Source organism: Thalassophryne amazonica, chromosome 3 (assembly GCF_902500255.1).
Source record: "Thalassophryne amazonica chromosome 3, fThaAma1.1, whole genome shotgun sequence".
Lineage (NCBI taxonomy): Eukaryota > Metazoa > Chordata > Actinopteri > Batrachoidiformes > Batrachoididae > Thalassophryne > Thalassophryne amazonica.
In genome coordinates, this window is record NC_047105.1 from 1,983,280 (window position 1) to 2,007,358 (window position 24,079).

Consider the following 24,079-nt stretch of genomic DNA (forward strand, 5'->3'; position numbering starts at 1 on the left):
TCCATGATATCCACCCTCTCCTTAGAGCCCCAAACAGTGAAAACAGTGGGCCAATATTCATTCCATTCCCTACAATGTATCCAGAATCGTCAGTTTCATTTCTCCCTCCTATGGAGTTACTTAACAGTTCCAGTTGCATCTCTTCAAGTGTGATTAAGAGCTCTGTCAAATTTCCGTCTTCCCCTGTACGCATGGGAATAGCTGTGCAACATTCGGTGGCGTTGATCATAATACAAACTCCTTGTTCATCAGCCATCATCATCTCGATAGCTAATCTATTTTGCATTGTCATTAGCGAGGTGGCGTGCAGTTGTTCGGTTAAGGCTCCTACTGCTGCCAATGTCCAGTTCAGGTATCTTTGCTGATTATACCACAAGTAATTAATCCACTGCACCTCCTGGAACCTAGAACGGATTTTTGGAGTAACCCCGAACAGAGCCAATGCCCATCCCCATTTATCCGCGTCTTCATCTGCTTTAACTCTGCTACTGTCTATGGCTTCTAATTGTCGGGGTATCCCTTCTGGTATCCCGTTTCTTACTGTGATGTTGTAGTCTGTTTTAAACGTCATTATTCCTCTTTTCTTACGAAGTTTCTGTGGCATGGGTTGTATTGAATTTGGCATTTCAATTACTGTTATAGCTCCTGTGAGCATCACAGGAGCGCAAAGGCCTTTCCAATTAGGGGACAGCGATGACAGGAGTTTCCTTCTTTGTCCGCATATCCAAAAGATGTCAGCTAAGGGTACCGTTCCTTTAGCTAAATTTGGAGTAGATACCCATGAAGCATGGGTGAGATTCAGTCCAATTACAGACCCCCCTGTGGCCGGTACTATTTGTTCACACTGTATGCCTGCTGCTGGCAGGGTGTGACAGACGGTAATGTTCCATGCTGTTTTGGCCGGTTTGTATTCTTGCTGCTTTTGCATACACTGTATGTGGTGTTTTGGCTGGGTCGTCCCTACCTGCCAATCGCTTATGTATTGTGCTACTAAGCCTTTAGCTATACAGAATGGGTGTATCATCCCTTTCTCTATTTTAATCATAGGTGGAACGGTTCCTTCTGTACTTAGAGGCACTGGACAAAGTTTACTGTCGGCAGCATATTTTTCATCACCTACTGCCATTTTCATAACACATTGTGTATAGCATTCTGCTTGGTCTGAGTTATGTTGGGGGCTCCTATAACAGCTGTTGATATCAGGTAGGGGTTTAGCCTGAGGTATCACACCCTTCCGGTGACAGGCTATGCACGGCTTTTCACTGATCTGCCTAGCCGAAAATTGCAACCATTGGTAAAATAAATTGGTCTTCAACCCTTGTGTGCGGGCTAGGTCTGTACTGGGATCCCATCTCCCTAAGTGACTGCTTGTTTCTAGGCTTCTAATTGTCCTCTTTTTCCTTGGCTTGATTTTTACCCATTTTGTGGCTTCATGTACTGTAACAGTTACATCTTGCTTGGTTTCCCTGCATCCTCCTTTATCACAAATTACCTCTATGTTGAGTGTTCCCTCCTCTTCACATTTGATGCTAATGGCTTCGCCTAATATGTAATCCCCCAGCTTTCCCTGTATTCCTATGTTCTTGTAGGCTTTTGATTTAATGTATACCAAATTATATGTTTTTCCTGTGTTTAGAATGCCTTGTTTAGCTGCTATTGCGGCCATGGCCACGGCACAGTCCGTTGTATGTTTTGGATGTCTATTTTCTCCCATACTGACCACCAGTAGTATTGTCAATCCCTTGAATAATTCCTTAATCATTGCTCTGATGACTGTTGAGATGTGCTACTAGATGTGCTACTGAGTGAGCCGTCACTAGATGAGCTGTCACTAGGGATGTGTGGTGTATCTGTGCTTTGTCTGGGTTGTACTTCCTGTGGTTCTTCTGTCGGTAAATCTACTAAGTTGCTGTCCGAGTCTGATGTCTCCTGTGGCCTGTCTATCTGTCAGTCTGTATTTCTGTCTGTCTGTTGGCCTGCGTCTCCAGTTGTTTCTGAGTCTGCATCTGAGTCTGTCGCTGCTCTATCTGGCAGGGATCCACTACTCTCTGAAGCTGTGCGTCGTCTTTGTTCAATCAGTCTCTGTGAGCGCCTTGGCCGGTGTTCGCCTGGCTGCAGGGAGGCGTGGCCTTCCCTCGGTGCTTCTTCTGGCTGCAGGGAGGCGTGGCCGTCCCTCGGTGCTGCTGTAGGGTCTCTGGCTTCTCTTGCTTCCCCCCTTGGCCCGGCGGCTCTGCCAAGACGAGCTTGCCGAGGCCGCAGGGGCGCTGGGCCACCAACCCTACAGCAGTGGTTTAAATGAAACCAAGTGTCCTTACCGTCTACTTTGACTGCTGTACGTGAGGCAAGAATAACTTTAAAAGGACCTTCTCAGCGGGGCCTGTCCCACTTCTTTTTGAACACTTTGACGTAAACCAGATCACCAGGCTGGATGCTCTGATTTTCAAGTGGAATCTCTGCTTCTCTGTCTTCTGTAGCACCTTTGACCTGCAAAAAGATAGTTTTGTGTATTTGGGTTAACTGTCTCAGATAATTATGCCATTCGTCTTGTAGCTGCTCCAGCGATGGTCCTTCGTAGGGTCCTCTCAGGTATGGAATAGGCATCGGCCGACCTGTAAGAGCTTCAAATGGTGTCAAATGGGTTAGTCGGTTAGTTTGTGAGCGCATTGACAATAAAGCAAGCGGCAACGCATCCAGCCAGGTTAGTTTGCCATTGCTGTCTGCTATGATTTTTGCTAGTTTGTTCTTTAAAATGCCATTAGCCCGTTCCACCGCCCCATTTGATTGAGGGTGATAAACACACCCAAACTTCTGTTTGATACCCAATTGTTTGAATGTTTCTTGTGTAACCTTGGCTACAAAAGCCCTACCGTTGTCAGATGAGATAGTATCTGGAATGCCAAATCTTGGAAAGACGTCTCGGCACAGAAATTTGGCTACTGTTTTATGGTCTTGATTTGCAGAGGCTACTGCCTCAATCCATCGGCTGAATCTGCATATCACTACCAAAACATATCTCATTCGTTTAACTCGGTTTTCAGCTCCCATGTCTATGAGATCCATCATAAGATGTCTGAATGGCCCATCAGGGACCGGAATGTGGGCTAAAGGGGCTGTGAATGATTTCCGGACATTGTACTGTGCACATACCTCACACTCATTCAACAAACAGTCCACTGTAGCTGCCATATATGGTGACCACCAGACAGCTTTTAGTTTGTTCATAATTTGGACTCGCGAACAATGATCGGGTCCGTGGGCCCAAATGATTGCATGTCGTAATAAATTGGTGGGTAACACAAAATGTCCATGACTACTGCACCACAGCTTGTCCGCTGGCCCCTGACTGCGTGTCTCAATAGCGCCTCGTTTAAACCACATTCGTTTTTCTTCTCCACTGGCCCTACTTTGAGCCACTATCAGTGCGTCAAGTGAAACCAGTGGGGCACAATCTTGGATGGTTAACAGGGGAAACATATTTTCTCCTTGTGCTCCTTTGCGAGCTGCGTCATCTGCTAAGTTGTTACCTTGAGCTATGATGTTGTTATTCTTTTGATGACCTGCACATTTAATGATGGCTACCTCAGACGGTAATTGGAGAGCTTGTAACAGTTGGGAAATCGCTTCTCCATGAGTGACAGGGGTGCCATCTGCTCTCAGGAATCCCCTTTGTTTCCAAATGTTTGCATGTACATGACATACGCCATAAGCGTAGGCTGAGTCTGTGTAGATATTAACACGTTGATCTTTAGCTATCTGGCAAGCCATAGTTAAAGCTTTGATTTCTGCCAGTTGGGCTGAACAAGGCTGATCAATTCCTTGGGACTCCAGTAATTCAAAGGTCTCGCCATCCGTGTTTAATCTAACAATCCCCATACCTGCATGCAATCCCGCGGCATCCCGAAAGCATGAGCCGTCCACGAACAGGGTTAGATCTGCATCTATGGCGTGATTATACAAATGTTCTCTGGCTCTCAAAAATTTCTCTGTCTCTGCCACACAGTTATGTGGAGTACCATCTAACGGTGTGGTCAATTTGGTGGCGGGATTCACCGTGTGACAACGTTGTATTGTTATTTCTGGGGCGGACAACACAACTTCATATCCAGTGCGTCTAGCTTGTGTTAAGACAAAACGTTGACTGGTTAGCAGGACATGTAACTGATGCGATGTGTGCAACGTTACTGCATGTCCCATGATTATGGATGATGCTTTTTGAAATGCAAAGGCAGCTGCTGCTAGACCCTGATAGTATGGTGGCAATCCTGTTTCAATGTTGTCAAGCTTGGTACTATAATAGGCCAATGGTTGTTTTCCTTCATTTGTTTCCTGCATTAGTACAGCACATACATATCCAGCTTTTTCAGTAACATACAAATGGAAAGGTTTCCCATAATCTGGGTTACCTAACGCGGGAGCAGATTGCATGTCTGTTTTTAGGGCCTCAAAAGCTCCCGTTGCCTCATCTGTCCAGACGAGGAGAGCTGCATTGCTTGTTTGCCCCACTGCTCTAATCATGGCACGCAAAGGTGCAGTTTTTATAGCATAATCACAAATCCACGGCCGACTGTACCCTGCCATCCCAAGGAATGAAAGCATCTGTCCCACTGTTTGGGGTTTGGGAGCCTTGATTATAGCCTCCACTTGGCTTGGGGCTATACATCGCGTGGTCCCACACAACTGTCTTCCCAAGTATTCTACTTGTTGTTTGCAGAACTGCAATTTGTCCTTACTTACTTTATGACCTCCATCTGCCAATGCATGCAATACAATTAATGAATCTTTTTCACACTGTTCTTGAGTCTCTGATGCAATAAGGAGATCATCCATATATTGCACCAATGTACTGGGTATGTCAAGGTGTTGTAAATCTTCAGCCAGGACTTTGTTAAAGATGGCTGGGGACAGGTTCAGTCCCTGAGGTAGCCGTGTATACGTTAGCTGTTGTCCCAGAAATGTGAATGCAAACAAATGTTGTGAGTCTGGGTGCACAGGCACACTGAAATAGGCTGAACACAGATCGATTACTGTGTACCATTTTGCTCCAGCAGGGATGCTTGATAGTATAGTATGCGGATCAGGTACTATAGGTGCATCCATTTCTATTATTGCATTGACAGGACGCAGATCATGTACCAGCCGATACTCTTTGGTATTGTTTTTAGGGATAGGGTAGATAGGAGTATTGCATGGGCTTGCAGTTTTTATTAATACTCCAGCTGCCATTAGTCCCTTAATTACTGGTTTTATGCCTTCAATAGCCTGAGGTTTTAATGGATACTGCCTTTGGTGAGGCAGTTTTGCTCCCGGTTTTACTTTTATTTTTACTGGTAAGGCTGTTTTTACTAGTCCTACATCTGTTTTGCTTTTGGACCACACCACTGGTGGTATTTGCTCTAACAATTTCTCTTGTTGGGCCGATAACACCATCTGTCCCTCTGATCTAGGATTGAGCTCCACTTTTTGAGCTATAGCCTCATCATTTACTTTTAAATTAATTCGTATAAACTGCTGGTCTTTTGACAGATGTACTTGTGGACTTTCCATGTTTTGCCATTCTTCAACTTCTGAGGCTGTCTTTACCATTGGACCTAGGTCATGGGATTCATACTTTTCTGAGACTAAAAGGGTCACATGAGGCGTGGCATTCGGCACTTGATACCATTGTTGTTCAGCTGAAGTTAGCTTGACAGAAGCTGCGGCCCCTTGGGGGCCTAAATAAATTTCTGTGGTGGTTATGTGAAACAGCCGTTGATTCATCAATACATCCCAGCAGCATGCATAGTCAGTCTGTTCTTGTTTGGCATCGAACATCAGAGTGACATGTAAAGGTAAACTAGGTGTATATACTGCTGCATAGTGTTGTTCTGCCCAGGGCTTCCATTTTTCCCATTCCAGTTGAAGATTTGAATTTTCTGGTTGTAACTTCAGCCAGTATACCATGGGTTGCACAGGTCAGACCTTGTTTTCCATGTCCATAAGCACCATAATGTTGGCGAGTGCTTCGTCAGGAAAGTGTATTTGCAGTCCTTGATGGGTACACACTATCTGGGTTTGTAGCTTACATAAAATGTCTCTTCCCAGCAAATTCACAGGTGTATTTTGTGAGTATAACAGGGGTGCTTCAATTGTTTTTCCTGCAATCGTTACAGGAAGTGGGCGTGTAAAAGGTATTATTTGAGTTTTCCCAGAGAAGCCGATGGTCTTAATTACAGACCCAGAGAGGGGGAGATGAGCACCCATTTTCCCTATGCAAGAGTATGTTGCCCCTGTATCCACCATGAAAGGGAAATCTCTGTTTTGTATATTAACGGTGACGGTTGGCTCTTCCTTAGGTATCATCGAAATAGCCAATGCCACCGTTTCCCCCTCTGTCTTCTCTAGGCCTCCCTATTGCCAATAGGCAGAGGGTCCAACCCAAGGTCGGGCCGGACAATTTCTCATTCGATGTCCAGGTTGTCCACAGCTCCAACACTCATTAGAGGGTTGATCCCCTATTGGGGGTGTTGATCCCATAGGCGGTCCCGCTTGACTGTCCCTGGGAGCTGAGTTTTGGAATCTGCTTCCAAATGAAGGTTGGCGAGATCCTCTTCGCCACCCTCCTCTTTGACCTTGAAAGTTCCGTGACTCTCCTCTCCACCCATGACTGTAGGTGGGTCCATTTCCGGGTGTGCCAGTGCTATGGTAGTGATAGTGATGCTCCACTGGTGCTGAAGGAACAGGGGTCATCATTGGTGCCTGGGTCTTTGTTTTTTCTTTCTTGACTTTGGTTAGCTCTCCCAACTGCATCTGCACCAATTTTTTCGTCAGGGATTTTGCTGCATCTTCTTCTTTTTGTTTTTCTTTCTTGTAGATTTCAAGATGGTGACAAATATGCTCAGAGTATAAAGCCCAATTCATTTTCGATAGTCCCACGACTCCATCTAGGGCTTTCTGAACCTCATCTGGTAGAGCCTTTTTTACAGTTATTTTAAACAGGATTTCAGTTGCTGGAGAATGGTTCCATGCATTTCCTGTTTCCTCCGCCCATCTTTTCTGGAATCGGTGCAGGAACTTCTTTGGGCACTCTTCAGGTGTCCACTCCTCATCATCCAATTTAGAGGGATCCAAGACCTCAGGGTACTTTCTTCTCAGTCCTTCCCACATGGAGTTTCTATAGCGATTAAAGGGGACTTCATCATGTTGATTAGTGCCCATCATCTGTGTTAGTCCAACCTTTCCTGCTAATTCTTCAGTGTCATTTTTTCCCATTACATGCATTAGCAAGGCTTTTATGTCACCTAAAGACAAGGTTACCCCTGCAGTGCCTTCTTCTAAGGCAGTTATCCATCTCCCAGCTCCTTGGGTGATGTCTGGCAGCCTGTTGGCCAGCCCCACCATGTCTGTCCAGCTCCATGGGGTATACACATGATGACCATTTCTAACCACCAATGGGCATATGAGGTCTTCGTCCTCCTCTTCTTCTGTGGGGGCTCCATACTGTCTTCCAGATCGAGTGCGACTGACTGGTTCCAGGCAGTCCATCCAGTTGGTTATATTCTGTTCTAAAGCCGCTATGTCTTTGGCTACACATTGTTGTCTTTGCCTGAGTCGGGCCTCTTTTGCACTCTCAATGACGATCTCACCAGAAATTTTTCGGGTGGGTGGCTCTATAATGTGATTCCCTTGATTGGGCGTCGATTGTTGTAATATTCTTCTTTCCTCGGCGTCCCTATGTCTTTGTATTCTTTCCTTCGCTAGCCGAAGCTGCTCAGCTAGTTTTTCATTATCTCTTCTGGCCAGATCCAGTGTGTCACAGAAGCTCTTGTGCCACTCTTCGGAGCCTCTATAGCCTGTGAAGGTCCAGTCGGCTGACTTATGGTGGGAGGGGACGGTTTTCAGTGGACCTCGATGTGCAGGCGGAGCCTTCAGGTCTCTCTCTTTATCCTCGTCTGCCTCCGTGTCACTGTTATTTGTGGCCCCCCCTGCTGGTCGTGGTGAGCGACCAATTACTTTCGGACTTGGAGACCTTGTATGATCCATTTGACAGACTGAGGACCTGTCTCCTTGTGGCTCTCGAGCTTTTAGTGTCAGTGTGAATTTGCCCTCCACATCCATGTCTTGGTCCTCTTCACGAGTTCCTAATACAAATTGTCCAGCTGTCTTTCCCATATCATGACGTTTATATGGGGGTGGCTCTGCTTCCCAGCTCGGTGCACTGGCTTTAGTCTCTTTGGATCTTTCCTCTGTCATTTTTTCTCTTTTCTGCTGTAGCCTCTGTGCTTCCTGCTTGAACAAGGCCAAAACTTCTTTTTCTTCAGTGCGTTTTTTGTTGTTATTCACGTTCTTCTGCTGATCTTTAATTTCTTTTTTCTGTATTTCTACCGCAACTGCTTCACACATCACCGGATCAAATGATCCCTCCAAAGGCCATTGCCTGCCCCCATGTGACCTTTTGTGCCACTTTTTCATACATTGGTTGGCCTTAGTGCGTTTTCCTGGATATTTTCTTAGTACTAAGTCTAGCGGGGTACTTTCCCGACCTTGACCTTGAGAGTTACCCATGTAACCCTGACAAACGCTATGTGAGGTGTTTCTATGGTGTTCTGGTAGTCCCTCAGGGGCTGTCCTGATCCAGACCAATAACTTGCCGGCTGTAACACCTGTTTTGTATTTTAAACCCTTAAAAGGATTAAATTTCCAACTGTTATGCCCGTCTTCTTTTTCTTTAACTAAATATGAAAATTTACCTGTTTCCCACCGAACCTTCCTTGGGACCACAGTCAGAGTCAACCTAGGAAACAGTTCTTCACCTGGATCGGTTGGCAGTGTTATTAAATGATTTAATGGTATGCTAATTTCTTTATTAGGATCAGCACAAAGCAGCTCCAGCCACGGGGTTAAACCCTGATGCCACAGTCGTCTTATCAGCAGCTCCCAATTAATTAGAGGGAATTGTTCTTTCTTTTGCTTCAGATTGATTACCTTAGTAATCTGCCATAATTTCTGATTGATCTCTTGTTCGTCCTGCCAATGTTCTGCTCCTACCCTGTCAAAATAGGTCTTTTCCAGCCAAAAATGTGTCCTGATTCCCTGGGTTTCGATGTCTCCGTCAGTCAAGTAATGTTCTGGGAGTATTATTTCATCATCACTTAAGTCTCCCATCAATGACTGTCCCAAGCATTGATCAGTCTGTCAGCTTTTTCACTATAATCTAAGCTTTGTCTCTATTGATTTATAACCAATTTTATTTATTTAATCCTCTTACAACCCTAACACTTCCTAATGTCTTTGCTCCCGACTTTCTATTTTCCTTCTAATTTTTTAACTTTCTGCTTCTTGTCTTTTTCTGCTATGTTTGTTTATTAGTTTTCTTTCTTTGAAATAATATCTACCTTCTCTGTATTTACATAGCAGTCTTTTCTCCTGTCTTTTTCTTCACTGTCTCTATTTCACACTTTCCTCTCTGCCTGTCATGCACCTCCCAAGTCCTTCTGTTGGGTCTAAACACCTCCTCCTCGTACTCTTTCACATTAATCTTGTATGTCAGCCAGCCTGCAAGCCCTCACAGCTTTGCCTGCAACTCCCCGCTCTCCCACACACCAGTCTTCAAAAGCTTTATACACAAAAAATTATTAAAAACAACTTTCTATATATCTCTATCTAGACTTCTGCCACTTTTCACTCCGCGGCTTTAAACAACCTTTTTATTCATTTAACACCAATGTGTTCTGTTTAAGCATGTATCTCTTCTTCACGTTAGACAGCTTCTCCGGCGCTGCCAGCAACTTCATATATTATTTTTTTTTACAAGCCCTCTTTGAGCGTACAATATTTCATTTACTTCTACGCCTTACCGCGCCTCGCGTGCGTATCCTGTGCTTAATATATTATTTTTCACCAGCTCCTTTCTGAGCATACAATATTTCATTTATTTCTACGCCTTACCGCGCCTCGCGTGCGTATCCTGTGCCTTTCTGCACTTTCTTCTACTTTTTTTTTTTCACTTACTGAGCTCCTCGTGAGCTTAATGTGCCTTTGCACTGAAAATACTCTCTTTTTCTTTTCTTATAAAAAACTCATATTACTGTGTACTTAATTACTTATTCTTCTCCCACGCCCCACAAGCGTGTATTTGGTGCCTTACTGCACTATTTTCTGCTTCATTAATTCTCATGTATTCTGCACTAACTCTCTATTTATTTTATTTTTTTTATAGTTTTTCTCTTTTCTTAAAAAATGACGTCCTTTATTGAGCTCTTTTACTTACTGTCAGCTGTGCTACTTTGCACTTTTCTCTTTTTATCACGTACGGTATTTCTACTGCGCCCCCTCAGGCGCTTATCTTGTGCTTCCTCTGCACGTATTCTCTGTTAAACTCTTTTTCTCACTTATTTCACTTCAGTCTCTGTTAAACTCTTTAAATAACCTTGTATTACCTTGTATCTATTTGTCAGTATACTCCCCTAAATTAACCCCTACAGCGCATGCTATCAGCCGGCACGTTAGTAACGAATTTCAACACCAGTTATTCCCCAAGCATCCAGGTTAGTTCTCCACGCACTCTTTTCCGCACCAGAGTTCATGAACATTCCTGATCTTTCACTCACACAGACATTCTTTTTCCCGGGAACACACACACCTTCTGAGCATTTTATCTACAAGGCCTGATAATTTTCAATCTTATCTTTTTTTAGTCTCTTATCAATTTTCTTAGTCCAGGTTCTTTTGGGTAAGAGGCAATTAAAAAATATCACCTGTCAACTTGGGCGGAAATCCCGACTCACTCCTCCAGATCGTGCAGAAGTTATAAAAGGTTTCTGCTTACCTTTTAGTCGTGATCACTGTTATTTACGGTCTGGAGGGATGAGCTGGACCGTCCCAGGCTGCCGGAATGCCCCTGGACCCTCCTGAAGCTGGCTCGCCAAGTTCTGACGTGGCTCGTCTTTAGTCTTCTCGGGATGTCTTCTTTTAGATAACACAAACTAATTGCAAGTGATATGCTAGAAAAGGACACAACACTTTAGAATAATTCAGCCTTAAGCAAGATAAAATGCACAGAGTTTTTAAGTTTATTTAAGCCTTCGACACAGAGCTTAGACAAACTGAGTCCTCTAGAGAGACTGAATATGACAACCGCGCTCATCTATTTATTGGAGACCCGCGGGCATCGCTCCTCCTTCGACTTTTTTATTTATTTCATTCCCAAGACATGGTTTTCTATTGGAAGCGTCCTCTAGTGAACCCTAAGCAGGTGTTAGGCCATTATTTCAATGTGACAAACGCTCCCATTAAAACGTGAAGGATTTACAACTGATTTTTTTAAAAGACCTTCAGCCACAGGTGCAGCTGGCCTGAGGCCCCCCCCGCACGTGGCCTCAGCCACAGGTGCAGCTGGCCTGAGGCCCCTGCACGTGGCCTGCGGGAAAGCACCTAAAAGGCCTTGGAAAGCCCCTGACAGACTGAATGACTAATAGAGCCCTTTTTTTTGGGTTGAACACCTGCTAGTTCAACCAGAGGACATACAGTTCGGATCAGGACACTTGATAGTTCATCATAGTTCAAATAAGGACCTAAAAATTCTTCTACAAAACCTCCAGCAGAATTCTATTCTAGAATTAACAGGAAACCAATGAAGAGAAGCCAATATGGGTGAAATATGCTCTCTCCTTCTAGTCCCCGTCAGTACTCTAGCTGCAGCATTTTGAATTAACTGAAGGCTTTTCAGGGAACTTTTAGGACAGCCTGATAATAATTAATTACAATAGTCCAGCCTAGAGGAAATAAATGCATGAATTAGTTTTTCAGCATCACTCTGAGACAAGACCTTTCTAATTTTAGAGCGATTGCGCAAATGCAAAAAAGCAGTCCTACATATTTGTTTAATATCGATCTTAAATATGATCAATCAATCAACCAATTTTTTTATATAGCGCCAAATCACAACAGACAGTTGCCCCAAGGCGCTTTATATTGTAAGGCAAGGCCATACAATAATTATGTAAAACCCCAACGGTCAAAACGACCCCCTGTGAGCAAGCACTTGGCTACAGTGGGAAGGAAAAACTCCCTTTTAACAGGAAGAAACCTCCAGCAGAACCAGGCTCAGGGAGGGGCAGTCTTCTGCTGGGACTGGTTGGGGCTGAGCCAACTAACAAATCTATCTTTGTTAGTTGGCTATGTACCACAGGCTTTTAAGGTGGCAGTAATTAAACCATTACTTAAAAAGCCATCACTTGACCCAGCTATCTTAGCTAATTGTAGGCCAATCTCCAACCTTCCTTTTCTCTCAAAAATTCTTGAAAGGGTAGTTGTAAAACAGCTAACTGATCATCTGCAGAGGAATGGTCTATTTGAAGAGTTTCAGTCAGGTTTTAGAATTCATCATAGTACAGAAACAGCATTAGTGAAGGTTACAAATGATCTTCTTATGGCCTCGGACAGTGGACTCATCTCTGTGCTTGTTCTGTTAGACCTCAGTGCTGCTTTTGATACTGTTGACCATAAAATTTTATTACAGAGATTAGAGCATGCCATAGGTATTAAAGGCACTGCGCTGCGGTGGTTTGAATCATATTTGTCTAATAGATTACAATTTGTTCATGTAAATGGGGAATCTTCTTCACAGACTAAAGTTAATTATGGAGTTCCACAAGGTTCTGTGCTAGGACCAATTTTATTCACTTTATACATGCTTCCCTTAGGCAGTATTATTAGACGGTATTGCTTAAATTTTCATTGTTACGCAGATGATACCCAGCTTTATCTATCCATGAAGCCAGAGGACACACACCAATTAGTTAAACTGCAGGATTGTCTTACAGACATAAAGACATGGATGACCTCTAATTTCCTGCTTTTAAACTCAGATAAAACTGAAGTTATTGTACTTGGCCCCACAAATCTTAGAAACATGGTGTCTAACCAGATCCTTACTCTGGATGGCATTACCCTGACCTCTAGTAATACTGTGAGAAATCTTGGAGTCATTTTTGATCAGGATATGTCATTCAAAGTGCATATTAAACAAATATGTAGGACTGCTTTTTTGCATTTACGCAATCTCTCTAAAATCAGAAAGGTCTTGTCTCAGAGTGATGCTGAAAAACTAATTCATGCATTTATTTCCTCTAGGCTGGACTATTGTAATTCATTATTATCAGGTTGTCCTAAAAGTTCCCTAAAAAGCCTTCAGTTAATTCAAAATGCTGCAGCTAGAGTACTGACGGGGACTAGAAGGAGAGAGCATATCTCACCCATATTGGCCTCTCTTCATTGGCTTCCTGTTAATTCTAGAATAGAATTTAAAATTCTTCTTCTTACTTATAAGGTTTGAATAATCAGGTCCCATCTTATCTTAGGGACCTCGTAGTACCATATCACCCCAATAGAGCGCTTCGCTCTCAGACTGCAGGCTTACTTGTAGTTCCTAGGGTTTGTAAGAGTAGAATGGGAGGCAGAGCCTTCAGCTTTCAGGCTCCTCTCCTGTGGAACCAGCTCCCAATTCAGATCAGGGAGACAGACACCCTCTCTACTTTTAAGATTAGGCTTAAAACTTTCCTTTTTGCTAAAGCTTATAGTTAGGGCTGGATCAGGTGACCCTGAACCATCCCTTAGTTATGCTGCTATAAACGTAGACTGCTGGGGGGTTCCCATGATGCACTGTTTCTTTCTCTTTTTGCTCTGTATGCACCACTCTGCATTTAATCATTAGTGATCGATCTCTGCTCCCCTCCACAGCATGTCTTTTTCCTGGTTCTCTCCCTCAGCCCCAACCAGTCCCAGCAGAAGACTGCCCCTCCCTGAGCCTGGTTCTGCTGGAGGTTTCTTCCTGTTAAAAGGGAGTTTTTCCTTCCCACTGTAGCCAAGTGCTTGCTCACAGGGGGTCGTTTTGACCGTTGGGGTTTTACATAATTATTGTATGGCCTTGCCTTACAATATAAAGCGCCATGGGGCAACTGTTTGTTGTGATTTGGCGCTATATAAAAAAAATTGATTGATTGATTGATTGATTGAATATGCACATTGAATGACATATCCTGATCAAAAATGACTCCAAGATTTCTCACAGTATTACTAGAGGTCAGGGTAATGCCATCCAGAGTAAGAATCTGGTTAGACACCATGTTTCTAAGATTTGTGGGGCCAAGTACAATAACTTCAGTTTTATCTGAGTTTAAAAGCAGGAAATTAGAGGTCATCCATGTCTTTATGTCTGTAAGACATAAAGATGATACAATGGTATCATCTGGGTAACAATGAAAATTTAAGCAATGCTTTCTAATAATACTGCCTAAGGGAAGCATGTATAAAGTGAATAAAATTGGTCCTAGCACAGAACCTTGTGGAACTCCATAATTAACCTTATTCTGTGAAGAAGATTCCCCACTTACATGAACAAATTGTAATCTATTAGATAAATATGATTCAAACCACCACAGCGCAGTGCCTTTAATACCTATGGCATGCTCTAATCTCTGTAATAAAATTTTATGGTCAACAGTATCAAAAGCAGCACTGAGGTCTAACAGAACAAGCACAGAGATGAGTCCACTGTCTGTGTTGGGAAAGGTGTCGTAGCACGGACCCACAACAGGGGGCGCAAATGAACGGACAATGAGTAAGCCAAAAGGTAACAATTTAATGTTGTGATAATACACAACTAAAGTCACAGAATTTGCAGAGTCAATAAACACCAGGTGACGTGTGGGCAGGCTCGAAGATAGAAGACCCCTGACGAGAGAGAAGCCGCGTCCCACACGGCCTCCACCACCAACGGTCTGAAGAACACCGGAGCCGCCAAGTCCCGAGTCCCCAGGTGGCCTCTGTCTTCGGCTGTCGACCCTGGTACTGCTGGTACAAAGCAGAGATATGATGTGTGAGTGTGAGTCCGCACACTCAGTAATTCACAGTCCAAATACAGTTAGGAGGGAGCACCTCCACCTCCAAATCACACACACTCGTGCAGCTCCTGGTCAACCACTTATCTGAGATGGGGTGTGGGGCGAAGCCGTCGCTGTCACACCAAACGCCAATCCTCTAGATAAGGCAACACTCCAGGAAAACGGCTGCAATAGAAGTTCAAGTTATTACACACACAGTGTTAGTCAGCAGAGAAATTACTTTGGTACTGGTAGTCGATTTCTCGGCGAGGAGGTGGAGTTGCAGTCCAGCCTTTATGGTGATGATGATGATGAACGAGTGACAGCTGGTGCAGAGGAAGAATGACAGCTGTCACTTCTTCTGGGTCTGGCGCCCTCTCGTGCTTGGAGCCCGCACTCCAAGCAGGGTGCCCTCTGGTGGTGGTGGGCCAGCAGTACCTCCTCTTCAGCGGCCCACATAACAGTCTGAGGCAATAAGAAGATCATTTGTAACCTTCACTAATGCTGTTTGGGGGTCGTTTTGACTGTTGGGGGTTTTTACGTAATTATTGTATGGCCTTGTCTTACAATATAAAGCGCCTTGGGGCAACTGTTTGTTGTGATTTGGCGCTATATAAATAAAATTGATTGATTGATTGATTGTACTATGATAATTCTAAAACCTGACTGAAACTCTTCAAATAGACCATTCCTCTGCAGATGATCCGTTAGCTGTTTTACAACTACCCTTTCAAGAATTTTTGAGAGAAAAGGAAGGTTGGAGATTGGCCTAATTAGCTAAGATAGCTGGGTCAAGTGATGGCTTTTTAAGTAATGGTTTAATTACTGCCATCTTAAAAGCCTGTGGTACATAGCCAACTAATAAAGATAGATTGATCATATTTAAGATCAAAGCATTAATTAATGGTAGGGCTTCCTTGAGCAGCCTGGTAGGAATGGGGTCTAATAGAGATGTTGATGGTTTGGAGGAAGTAACTAATGAAAATAACTCAGACAGAACAATCGGAGAGAAAGAGTCTAACCAAATACCGGCATCACTGAAAGCAGCCAAAGATAACGATATGTCTTTGGGATGGTTATGAGTAATTTTTTCTCTAATAGTTAAAATTTTATTAGCAAAGAAAGTCATGAAGTCATTACTAGTTAAAGTTAAAGGAATACTCGGCTCAATAGAGCTCTGACTCTTTGTCAGCCTGGCTACAGTGCTGAAAAGAAACCTGGGGTTGTTCTTATTTTCTTCAGTTAGTGATGAGTAGTAAGATGTCCTAGCTTTACGGAGGGCTTTTTGTTATAGAGCAACAGACTCTTTTTCCAGGCTAAGTGAAGATCTTCTAAATTCGTGAGACGCCATTTCCTCTCCAACTTATGGGTTATCTGCTTTAAGCTGCGAGTTTGTGAGTTATACCACGGAGTCAGGCACTTATGATTTAAAGCTCTCTTTTTCAGAGGAGCTACAGCATCCAAAGTTGTCTTCAATAACTCACAGAGTTTAGGTAGCTACTCTGCCCTGTGTTGGTATATGGCATTAGAGAATATAAAGAAGGAATCATATCCTTAAACCTAGTTACAGCGCTTTCTGAAAGACTTCTAGTGTAATGAAACTTATTCCCCACTGCTGGGTAGTCCATCAGAGTAAATGTAAATGTTATTAAGAAATGATCAGACAGAAGGGAGTTTTCAGGGAATACTGTTAAGTCTTCAATTTCCATACCATAAGTCAGAACAAGATCTAAGATATGATTAAAGTGGTGGGTGGACTCATTTACATTTTGAGCAAAGCCAATCGAGTCTAATAATATATTAAATGCAGTGTTGAGGCTGTCATTCTCAGCATCTGTGTGGATGTTAAAATCGCCCACTTATCTTATCTGAGCTAAGCACTAAGTCAGACAAAAGGTCCGAAAATTCACAGAGAAACTCACAGTAACGACCAGGTGGACGATAGATAATAACAAATAAAACTGGTTTTTGGGACTTCCAATTTGGATGGACAAGACTAAGAGTCAAGCTTTCAAATGAATTAAAGCTCTGTCTGGGTTTTTGATTAATTAATAAGCTGGAATGGAAGATTGCTGCTAATCCTCTGCCTCGGCCCGTGCTACAAGCGTTCTGGTAGTTAGTGTGACTTGGGGGTGTTGACTCATTTAAACTAACATATTCATCCTGCTGTAACCAGGTTTCTGTAAGGCAGAATAAATCAATATGTTGATCAATTATTAGATCATTTACTAACAGGGACTTAGAAGAGAGAGACCTAATGTTTAATAGACCACATTTAACTGTTTTAGTCTGTGGTGCAGTTGAAGGTGCTATATTATTTTTTCTTTTTGAATTTTTATGCTTAAATAGATTTTTGCTGGTTATTGTTGGTCTGGGAGCAGGCACCGTCTCTATGGGGATGGGGTAATGAGGGGATGGCAGGGGGAGAGAAGCTGCAGAGAGGTGTGTAAGACTACAACTCTGCTTCCTGGTCCCAACCCTGGATAGTCACGGTTTGGAGGATTTAAGAAAATTGGCCAGATTTCTAGAAATGAGAGCTGCTCCATCCAAAGTGGGATGGATGCTGTCTCTCCTAACAAGACCAGGTTTTCCCCAGAAGCTTTGCCAATTATCTATGAAGCCCACCTCATTTTTTGGACACCACTCAGACAGCCACCAATTCAAGGAGAACATGCGGCTAAACATGTCACTCCCGGTCCGATTGGGGAGGGGCCCAGAGAAAACTACAGTGTCCGACATTGTTTTTGCAAAGTTACACACCGATTCAATGTTAATTTTAGTGACCTCCGATTGACGTAACCGGGTGTCATTACTGCCGACGTGAATTACAATCTTACCAAATTTACGCTTGGCCTTAGCCAGCAGTTTCAAATTTCCTTCAATGTCGCCTGCTCTGGCCCCCGGAAGACAATTGACTATGGTTGCTGGTGTCGCTAACTTCACATTTCTCAAAACAGAGTCGCCAATAACCAGAGTTTGATCCTCGGCGGGTGTGTCACCGAGTGGGGAAAAACGGTTAGAAATGTGAACGGGTTGGCGGTGTACATGTGGCTTCTGTTTAGGGCTACGCTTCCTCCTCACAGTCACCCAGTCGGCCTGCTTTCCCGGCTGCTCGGGATCTGCCGGAGGGAAACTAACGGCGGCTAAGCTACCTTGGTCCACACCGACTACAGAGGCCTGGCTAGCTGTAGAATTTTCCACGGTGCGGAGCCGAGTCTCCAATTCGCCCAGCCTGGCCTCCAAAGCTACGAATAAGCTACACTTATTACAAGTACCATTACTGCTAAAGGAGGCCGAGGAATAACTAAACATTTCACACCCAGAGCAGAAAAGTGCGGGAGAGACAGGAGAAGCCGCCATGCTAAACCGGCTAAGAGCTAGTAGCTGCGCTAAGCTAGCGGATTCCTACAAACACACAAAGTGAATAATGTGTAAATAATTTAGAGGTGATTCAGCAGAAGGAGTGCTTTAGTTAAGGCACGTGAAGATTACACTGTGAAACAAATCTTTATCTAGGTAACTAGATCAATCTAACTGCGCAGATTAAACAGCTAACAGATACAGCAAAACACCGCTGTGCTCCGGAACAGGAAGTGATACAATACCGCAGTGAGAGCCAACCACCAGCAGAGGCAAGCAAGAGCTGAAGCTGAAGGACGCAGAACACAATGCGCTGATAAAAAAAAAAAAGAAGCAGCAGCATGCAAAATTGCACTAAAAAAATCTGCAAAACTGCGAGGCTGCGAAAGGTGAGCTCGTTTATCGTGGGAGTTACGTTCTAAAAATAACCCGCGATAAGCGAAATCTGCCAAGTAGTCAGCGTTATTTTTTACAATTATTATAGATGTTTTAAGGCTGTAAAACCCCTCACTACACACTTTATACACTTTTCTCAAACAGTCATTAACATTTTCTGACTTTTCTCTCCTGTGTAAACACTCAAAGTTCAAACCTTAGTAGAAAAAAATAGAACGTTTTCCTATAAATAATTATGATGGCTTTTAGAACTGACAAATTTAATTTTAACGATCAACCTACGAGGTTGGACACGTCAGAAATTATTAATAGTGACTCACCAGTATTTCACAGTTCCTCTGACCCCACCTCTCGGTCATGGCGCCGCTCCACTGTCCGGATTGGCTGATTACTCGGGTGGTATGAAAAATATTACCCGTCTGCGAAAAGGGTGTATTGCTATTTATTCTTTATTGTTTTATCCAATTATATTGGGGTATCATTTATAGGTATATGATAAAATATTTTACCTCCCTGGCCTTTAAAACGGCTTTTGGGCACCACAATCATGTGTATGAGCATGCTAGAAGTAACTATATATGAGAAATGCGTTATGATATTTTGGCAGAAATTAGCAGTATGTATTAAAGTCCATATAATTGCCCTCACAAGCAAGATCCAGCTGGGGTCTCGATTTTATATGAAACCTAATACCCTAAGCTACTTCTGTACCAAATCTGGCACTTTTATCACAATGTGAACGATTTTGCCAAAATATGTCCCTTAACTGCTGGACTATCTGGGGCGGAGTCTTGTAAAGGGGTGGAGTTTAAATGTTGTGTCATGTTGTAGGCGTGGTCTACAGCTACACGCAGTCTGGGGTTCAGCGGCAGTGCCACGGGTGGGAGCAGAGTCTTGTCATTCACCTGGTCGCCCCGAGCAACTGCCACCTGAGCTTCAGGATGCGGTGGGACAGAGAGCTGGAGACGTTCTCTTCTCTGGACATGTGGGTGCCACACAGGTGAGGCCATATCCCTCATCAATCTGTCAATCAATCAATTAATCAATATTCATTTCTACAGCCCTTTACAGGAGCCAGACAGTGTCCAAAGTGCTTCACAGTAAAATCAACGACACAAAAAAACAAAATGTCACAACGCCACCAGGTGTTAAAAGCTAGTTTAAATAAATAACTCTTAAGCTTTGATTTTAAAAAGTGGTCTGTCAGAAATAGTGAGTAAATCAGGAGGTAACAATTTCAATTTAATTAGCTTATAATGCACTAAATCACAGCAAAAGCCGTCTCAAGGCGCCTTACATAAAACAGTTCAACATAAAATTTAAATAAATAATTAAAAATGAATTAAAAAATTCAAATACATAAATAAAAACAGAAGTAAAAGAATAAAACAGATAAAAAATGAAAACTATTCATAAGAAAGAGAATAAAAATAGGTTTTGAGTCTTGACTTAAAAATGTCCACGGACTCAGACTGCCTCACGGTCACAGGAAGACTGTTCCACAGGGTGGGTGCACGATACAAAAAGGCTCTTTGACCTGCTGACTTCTTCTTCACCCTGGGAACACAGAAGTCCCGCATCCTGCGACCGCAAAGCCCGGGCCGGCACGTAGAGTTCCACCAGATCAGCCAGATAAGATGGCGCCAGTCCATGAACAACTTTATAAGTCAATAGTAAAATCTTAAAATCTGCTCTCACAGAGACAGGGAGCCAGTGCAAAGATGCCAAAATGGGTGTGATATGTTCAGACCTTCTGCTACGTGTCAGAAGTCTGGCGGCAGCGTTCTGAACCAGCTGAAGACCCCTAATGCTGGACTGTGGTAACCCTGAAAATAGAACATTACAATAATCTAGTCTAGAAGAAACAAAAGCATGAATCAGGGTCTCAGCATCAGCCATGGACAGGATGGGGCGGATCCTCGCTATATTTCTCAGATGGAAAAAAGCAGGCCTAGTAACATCCCTGACGTGGAGGTCAAAAGACAACGTGGGATCAAAAATCACCCCAAGGTTCCTCATTTTGTCCGTATGATGTATGACACACGAACCCAGGCTGAGCGCCAGCTGGTCAAACTGATGCCGATGTCTCGCTGGACCAAGAACCATAATTTCAGTCTTATCAAAGTTTAAAAGTAGGAAGTTACTAGACATCCAACTTCTCACTGATAGAAGACAGTCCTCCAGGGATTTTATGGGAATGAGATTTCCCGCAGTTATCGGCATGTACAACTGAGTATCATTAGCATAACAATGAAAGTCAATCCCAAAACTCCGCAGTATACGCCCAAGGGGTGCCACAATACAGGGAAAAAAGCAAGGGGCCTAAAACAGATCCCTGTGGAACCCCAAATCTCATGTCAGCAAGGTCAGAGGTAGTGCCATTATACAAGACACATTGAGAACGACTGGACACATATGACGTCAACCAGGCAAGGGCACTTCCAGCAATCCCCAACAATTCTCCAACGTATCGAGCAAAATATGATGATCCACGGTATCAAACACAGCACTGAGATCTAACAGCACCAGAACCATAGTGGTGTCTGGGTCCATTGCTCGCAGAAGATCATTCACTACTTTAGTCAGAGCCATCTCTGTGGAGTGATATTTCCTAAAAGCAGACTGCAGTGGCTCAAAAAGATCATTCTCAGTGAGGTGGTCTACAAGGTGCCGTGAAACCACCTTTTCTAAAATATTACAGTTAGTTCAGTCCAATCAAGCCCTGTTGCGCTACCCGTGAGTGAAAAGCTGGACAGAAAAAAGCCAGGTGGAGCTGAAAAAGCTAGATTAAGAAAAAGAAAAGCTTTGGAGGAAGATGCTGCCAAGTGTGCAAAGCTCACAGATATTTTTTCAAGACAGAGCGAAGAGGGAAATGGTAAATGGGGCCGGACATAACAGGCTACATGCCTGTTGATGCCAGGATGTCAGCCGTATCAACATTTGGTGGTCCCTCGTTTATCGTGGGAGTTCTAAAAATAACCCGCAATAAGCAAAATCCGTGAAGTAGTCAGCGCTATTTTTTGCAATTATTATAGATGTTTTAAGGCTGTAAAACCCCTCACTACACACTTTATACTTTTCTCAAACAGGCATTAACATTTTCTCACTTTTCTCTCCTGTGTAAACACTCTCTTTTGTCTTCTGGGAGAGAAGATTATAATCGCTCACTGTCTCCGGGGGAAACGGATGCAGGACCCGCAAAGAATCCACGTCCTCTCTCAGTGGCCACGGAGCTCTGCGGCTCCAGTCAACATCCGCATCAAAACATCGAGCTTAGTCTCTGGACCTGTTGCAAGATTTTGGCCGCAACTCTGCACAGCAGGCAGGCGGGCGGTGTGAGTGGCCCGCTGCTGCGTTTACCGAGCCCGCAGACTCAGTAAGCGCATCGGAGGCAGTGAGAGCAATCACGATGATGCCGATCGGTGCCGCGACCGGCCCGCCTGATAAGGACGCAGAACACAATGCGCTGTTTAAAAAAGAAAAAAAAGCATGCAAAATTGCACTAAAAAAATCCGCGAAACTGCAAGGCCGCGAAAGGTGAACCGCGTTATAGCAAGGGACCACTGTACCACCTGTTCCAGCTACCTACAGTATGGGACCTCACTGCTTAGGTGGTGCACTAGTGAGTTAACTGTTGTGTGGGCCGCCAGAAGAGGAGGTACTGCTGGCCCACCACCAGAGGGCGCCCTGCCTGAAGTGCGGGCTTCAGGCACGAGAGGGCGCAGCCGCCTCACAGGAGCAGCCAGGGTGACAGCTGTCACGCATCACCTGCAACAGCTGTTACCCATCATCTGATCAACAGGGGAATATCAGCAGGACGACGCCTCCACCTCTTTGCCGAGATATCGTTCTACCTGGAAGGTAACGTACCTCAGCTGACTGTTTTGACAGTATTTTTTGTGACTTGTGCGTTGTTAGTGTGGACTACTTTTCCAACGAGAGGTGGAGGTAGCATTCCTGCTATACGGATTCCTGGGTGCAAACGCGCCCTCATTTAATTGCTTTTTGTTCCTCGCCAGCAGTACCAGGTCCGACACGCGGAGGCAGTGGCCACCTGGGAGTTCGGGACTTGGCGGTTCCAGTATTCCTGGGGTCTGGTGGCGGAGGAAATCGTGTGGTTCCGGTTCTGCTTTGGTCAGGCGTCTCCTATCTTCGAGCCTGCCCACACGACATCTTTGTGAATTGACTTTTGTCCATTGTTGTAATCTGTTGTATTTGTTGTGCACATTCACAACAGTAAAGTGTTGTTATTTGACCTACTCCATTGTCCGTTCATTTGCGCCCCCTGTTGTGGGTCCGTGTACCTACACTTTCCCAACATTAACGATACCATTCTTGTTTTAACTAACTAACTAACTTTTTCTTTCTATTATTGTATAAGCCACCCAATTTTCACAGTCAGTCGGCACATAAATGGGTGATTCTTAGACTACGGACACTTATGTCCTTTCATCATATTGTATGAAAAACAGAAAAAAGGGGAAATTTCACACTTTTATAGTTATCTTTACAATGAAAGTGTGTTAAGAAATTTGTTCTAGTAGTCTATGATGACTTTTTCACCTTTTTTCAGCATCATTATATGCAAATATTGCCGTTTTGTGCTTGTCCCACACCCAGACTTTTGATCTTCGATGATAAAAATGAATGGTAAAGAAACGTTTTTTTCTAATGTTTTAAAATATCTCTGAATAAAATATCAGTAAAATAATCAAAACATAATTGGGGTATTCAATGTCATACAACTGTTGTGATTTTTTTAAACAAAATGTAGTTGTCCCACACTATTGCCGTACTTTCCACCACAACACTGTAATGTCCCTTTAAACAGTTTGTATGAAAGATTGTTTGGGTAGTTTCTATGGAGATAAACAGTGACATCAGAGCACATGTATATAGTGCCAAATCACAACAAACAGTTGCTCCAAGGTGCTTTATATTGTAAGGCAATGGTGTGGTGGAAATTACATTTACAAGGCCAGTAGTGCCCGTAGTTAAAGAATCACCCAAATGCTGGATTTAAATGCCACAGCAGAACTCTTATTATCTCTGTGCGCTGGTTGTTTGTGGGCCGGTTGGATATGAAACTCCCGGGCTGAAAAATGTTCCCAGCACGCCCCTGGTGGTAGCATCCACCTCCATAGCAGGTTTTAATGGTTGGGCCGAGGCGTGCTGAGATATGCTCAGCCTAATATCTTCTATTTTCTTCTCAATAATCCAAGAAATCCTGTGCTGAAAAGGGAGAACGACTAACAGGTGACTGCCCGTGAATAAGAAATGCTACAGTGTCAGACTTGTTCTACATTCTTGATTCAGCTCCCACAAAAACACCATCACCCCAGAGTTTATATTTTGACCTCAGGACATCGAAATAAAGTTGACCAGAGTACCACTTTTTTCCCCCCTTCTCCCTCTTTTCCTTTTCCTTCTCCCTGTTTCTTTTATTACTTTTTCTACCAGTCTAA

The 24,079-nt window shown here is 43.6% G+C and overlaps 1 protein-coding gene across 1 annotated transcript in view; it reads left to right on the forward strand.

Annotated features, from left to right (window-relative positions):
* Positions 1-24,079, forward strand: part of mkrn2os.1 (MKRN2 opposite strand, tandem duplicate 1) — an 84,900-nt gene that overhangs the window by 13,016 nt on the left and 47,805 nt on the right. Inside the window, exon 3 of the mRNA XM_034164459.1 lies at positions 19,446-19,614. Within this exon, the coding sequence (XP_034020350.1) occupies positions 19,446-19,614 (169 nt within the window). The remainder of the gene's footprint in view (positions 1-19,445; positions 19,615-24,079) is intronic.